The following is a 4,715-nucleotide window of genomic DNA, read 5'->3' on the forward strand; positions in this document are numbered from 1 at the left end:
TACCATTGGCAACAGTTTCGCCCCGAAAATGGTGACCAGGTCACCGAGCAGGCCCACCGCGGCAGCGATGTTCCCTTCGGAGTGTTCGCGATCCTGTGCTATCGACGTGAGGAACTGAATGATGAAGGGCACATGTGGCTCGACCAGAGTAACTGCAGGATCCGGATTCGTTATCTCGCCGCGTAGTCCTTGCACTATACCAGTGTAAGCCTCGAGGACACCCTCGCGTAATTCGTTCAAATAATCGATCATATCGTAATCGGTTCTGTCGACGTGCGCCTGAGATGCTTGAGCCAACGTTTGCAGTACCACGTCTAGGTATTTCTTAAATTCCGGACCGATGCTTAGAGCAACGTCACCGAAGACAGAAAAGATCTGAGGCTTGACCGAACGATGGACCGTATTATTGCCAAGATTCTCCAGCAACAGTGTCATAATCTCGTCGCAGTAAGGTAGCATTTTGTTCTTCAAAGAGCGACATATGTCACCGGTCAGACCGACAGCAGCACAGCATACTTGATACTCCGCGTGATTCTTCAAACCCAGGCAAAGAAACGGCTTAAATGCATCCATGTATTTAAGAAAACCTTCTCCCAGCACTTCGACCAACGTCGAAACAGCCATGAGAGCATCCTCCTGTACACCTTCAGCTTTGCAAGAGTTCGAGCTGAACATGGAGAGCAACGCTGTCATTATCACGTCGGAGATATGTGGAGCATCCTCTGGTGTGACTTTGCGTAATACAGATTGCAAAGTGGCGCAAAGCAACGACTGGACGTCGTTGTACTGTGCACGATCCGTATGCGTCTGGATATGATTCTCCATTTGCAGTACCTGCTGCAACCTCTCCAGGATCACCATCGTCGTCTTCTGCACGGTTAAATAACAATCGTGCGGAGAGTTCTTCACCATGTCCATCAACGCTTCGTACGCGGCCGATCTCAAGTTAGCCTGAGCTCCGTCCGGGCGATCCGTCGTTTCGAGCAATCTTTGAATGATGAAATCAAAGTATTGAGACATGCAGTACGTTTCTGGATTCTGGCCTTCCAAATTTTCTGCCGATTCGTAGCTGGCTTCTGCGAGACCGGTGAAAGCCCAACAAACGTTAGCTGCAACGCGTGGCTCTGCTTTCAGACCGTTTATCAGAGCTTCCAGCAGAGGTTTCAAGTATGTCTCGTTAATCGCTGCCGCTGGTATTATCTCGCAAATTCGACCGAACGTCCAAGCAGCCGTGTCCCTTACCGCGACGCTGCTGTCGTACATTAATTGGATGAGCGTTGGCATTGCTTGTTCTACCAAGGGTTTCAGAGTCGTGTGTTCGACACCCGCGAGGATCGAAGCGAAGGCCATTAATGCGGCGTCTCGATACCTCCAGTCTGGACTCTTAATGTTGTCCATGACGAAAGGGAGAACGTGCGGGACGATATCGTTCTCGCAGCAAGTGGAAAGTAACATTAAACACACTCCGGCTGCTTTCGAGGGATTCCAATCGTCTTCGTCGTCGAACTCTTCCTGTTTGGTAAGCTTCTTCATAAGAACAGGTACCAGATACTGCAAAGCGCCCTTCGCGTAGTGCCTCGATACTTTGACCGGTGGTCGACCACAGTCAGAAGCCTCGCCTTCTTCCATCGCTAAATCCACCTCTTCGTCCGATACATTTGACCAAAATTCAATTCCTTGCAGTGCAACTTCATCGATATCTGACTTCATAGCTTCTAGAGTAAAGCGGCTACTTTAACTTGTGTGTCTAAGGACTGCGTTGCTTCGCACACCACTTCCATGATGAAGTTTCGCTCCGTCTGTATACACGAGCAATACGGTTAAATTATCTGTTCTATCTGGAAAATGTGGTAGGAATATTTTTTCCGATTATACTAACCTCTATCTCGAAATTTCCTTTGGTAAATTCTAACGAATTGTAGAGTGCACTTGTAGCTGCGAGACGAACGTGATGCGAAGCACCAGATCCTTTCATACCGTGAATAATAGCAGTGAGAATTTGATTCGACTGAGGTACCAAAACATCGCTTTCTATATCTTGACAAATATAACCAATGGCTTCTAGAGTTGCCTCCTTCATTATTTCAGTGCTGTTTGGATTTACAACATTGTTAACTAATAGCTGAATGACATTGGTCCATTCGCGAACAGGTAATTCAGCGACTGCTACATATGCAACACACTGTGCCGCAGCACTTGGCCTGTTGTTTTCTGTTCCAAGAGCTCCAAAAATCTATCGACAACCAAATACAACAGTGTCACTACTCTTTCTCTCTAAATGCAACAACCGAGAAAACATCTACTCCTAAATGAGTTACGTACATTCTTCTTAATATACTCTCTGGTCTCCACAGGAATAGCAAGCCAGCGTTGTTGATATTGGTATTTCAACTGCGAGTCTTTGGATGTAAGTTGATTTTTGAGCTGAAGACCTGCTGCCATGCGAGCAACTGGGCTTGCAGCGGCAGTAACCAGCACGCCGCTGAGTCTTTGCAAGAATTCATGCTATGTAATAAAAAAAAAAAGGGAGAAAAACCGATTTCATTAGAACTTTAACAATTCCTGAAATTTCCTAATTAAAAAAAAAAATGCTGTCTCTGAAAAGGAATAACTCACAAGATTAGTCTGCACTGCTTGCTCCAGAAAATTCTGTGCTGCCTCCAACTCATTTTTGTCTGAAATCGCAATTGCAAATAAACGCAATTAATGTAATCCATTTTCATACATATATCGTCTTGTTAATGTCAGGTTAAAAAAAAAAATGTCTGTGGCAACTGTGGTAGAGGTTAGAAAAGCAGGATGCACTCGTACTCGCCGTGCCAACCGACAACGGGGACGTGCAATACGAGTAACCGTCACACGGGACAATACTTTTCCGGCTGCGAACAAAGCCCCTAGCAACAGCCAAACGGAACACAATACAACGTATTATCGTACAAACGACAGATCCTGATTAAACGCTGGCGTATCGATGCTAAAAAATTCCCGATAGCTTAACGATACTACAAACTAACAATGATAACGAGTACTCCGCGAATATACCGGAAGGAGTACAAAAAGGACGCGCACGCGGTGGGACTTTACTTTTCCAGGCAAGGTCGCGAAAATGACGTGAAACGTTCAAGGAAAAGAAGTACTGCATGTTTCATAAGGCAAGCACGACACAGGCAAGGTCAAGGGAAACGGAGAAAAATTAGTCTGGATTCCATGATGTCGCCGCCAACAACCTGAGAGCCTCGATTAATGAAAAACGGCTCTTACCTGAGGAGACGGTTCTCTCCAGAACCTGGATCAGTTGCACCGTCGTTGGATCCATCTGCATGGTTTCGGCTTCTTTCGGCTATCGATTACCGCTTGGGAAACGTGATTTTTTATGCCTTGATAGGAAATGTCTCGTTGTCGCGACCGGCGGACAGCCACATGTAGCCACCACCGAATCAACTAGCTCAACGACGTACCCCCCTTCTACCCACTTCCTGCCAGTACTCGATTTCTGCTTCCTTCTACAACGTGCGGCGTAGTAATATCCGCGCACTTTGATATTCTCGCGCGTATCACACACGGGGGAAAAAACTGTTCGATCGTTGAAACAAAGACGATAATACGCTCGACGTATCGCGTATTACGATTCGTCAATCCCCCTGTACTATCGTCGTCGTTCGCGTAAGCGTTTCAATACTGCTGTCACGAGTATCACGTTTCTCGAAGCGATCGTCGTGTCTCTACGAGCGCGGACTATTTTCTCGATGCGCCGTGTGAAATTTGTTTCGCGCACGCGCACAAAGCCACGCGAACGCCATCTGTGCTCGCTGCCAGCGCTGTCGCGCGTGCGCACACACGTAACCGTTATGCCGGTGAATTTTGAAATAGTTGCACAAGCAGCAGCTGCACAACGCCACGCGAATCGCATTCGCGCGCTTCGCGCTCGCACACGCTCCTCGAATAGATGACGTCTTATTAGCCTTGAGGAACGATCAACGTATTTATAAAAGTTGCATTTTTTCCTTTTTAGAACGTACTTTTTTCCGCAAGATAATAAAAACGATACGTACTTGTCTTACAACGAGAAAAAAAAAAATACTAGAACATTCCAGATATGTGAGTAATACTACAAATAAATAAAATCCCCTTTGTCGTTAGCCTTTGCTTTCGTTTATTCACCTAACGATCACTGACATTGTTCTTAACCCTGGGAAAAAAAAGAAAAAAATTAAAGGCAGAATACAGAAATGTCAATCACAGCGGTTACACACACACGTAGGTAAATTCTAAAAAAGGAAGGACTCGGGACAAAACTTCAGGTTCCAGGACTGGTATTAAACGCCAGGTGTGCAGTTTTATGTAAAGTCACAGGACCCTTTCGAGAAACCGTCTCGCACATCGTATTCCCTAAGGACTATTGACAATCCTTCCAATACCTGTTTCATTCTACGTCTACATATATATATATATATGTATAAGGCTAGCCTAAAAAAAGAGTTCGACCGCGCCGTACCGTATAGCGAAAGTAAAGAACGGGGCGTCGGTTATTTTAATAGATTTAATGAAACGATATACAGAATACATTTGCTTTCGTAATGCATCGCAACGCATCGTCCGCGTGCCTTACCATCTATATCACATGTCAATTTTTTTTTTCTTTTATTTATAAAATATAATGGTCACAATGTGTGTGAGTGTGTGTGTGTGTGTGTTTCTTTTTCTTCTTCTCTTGT

General features: G+C 45.3%; 1 protein-coding gene across 1 annotated transcript in view; it reads right to left on the reverse strand.

Annotated features, from left to right (window-relative positions):
- LOC108571212 (importin subunit beta-1) overlaps positions 1 to 3,726 on the reverse strand; it is a 4,803-nt gene extending 1,077 nt beyond the window's left edge. The window contains 6 exon segments of the mRNA XM_017933210.1: positions 4 to 1,722; positions 1,725 to 1,799; positions 1,880 to 2,233; positions 2,323 to 2,505; positions 2,617 to 2,675; positions 3,262 to 3,726. Of these exon segments, the coding sequence (XP_017788699.1) occupies positions 4 to 1,722; positions 1,725 to 1,799; positions 1,880 to 2,233; positions 2,323 to 2,505; positions 2,617 to 2,675; positions 3,262 to 3,322 (2,451 nt within the window). The 5' untranslated portion in view covers positions 3,323 to 3,726.
- Between the last annotated feature and the right edge of the window lie 989 nt (positions 3,727 to 4,715).

Source organism: Habropoda laboriosa, unplaced genomic scaffold, assembly GCF_001263275.1.
Source record: "Habropoda laboriosa isolate 0110345459 unplaced genomic scaffold, ASM126327v1 scaffold57, whole genome shotgun sequence".
NCBI lineage: Eukaryota > Metazoa > Arthropoda > Insecta > Hymenoptera > Apidae > Habropoda > Habropoda laboriosa.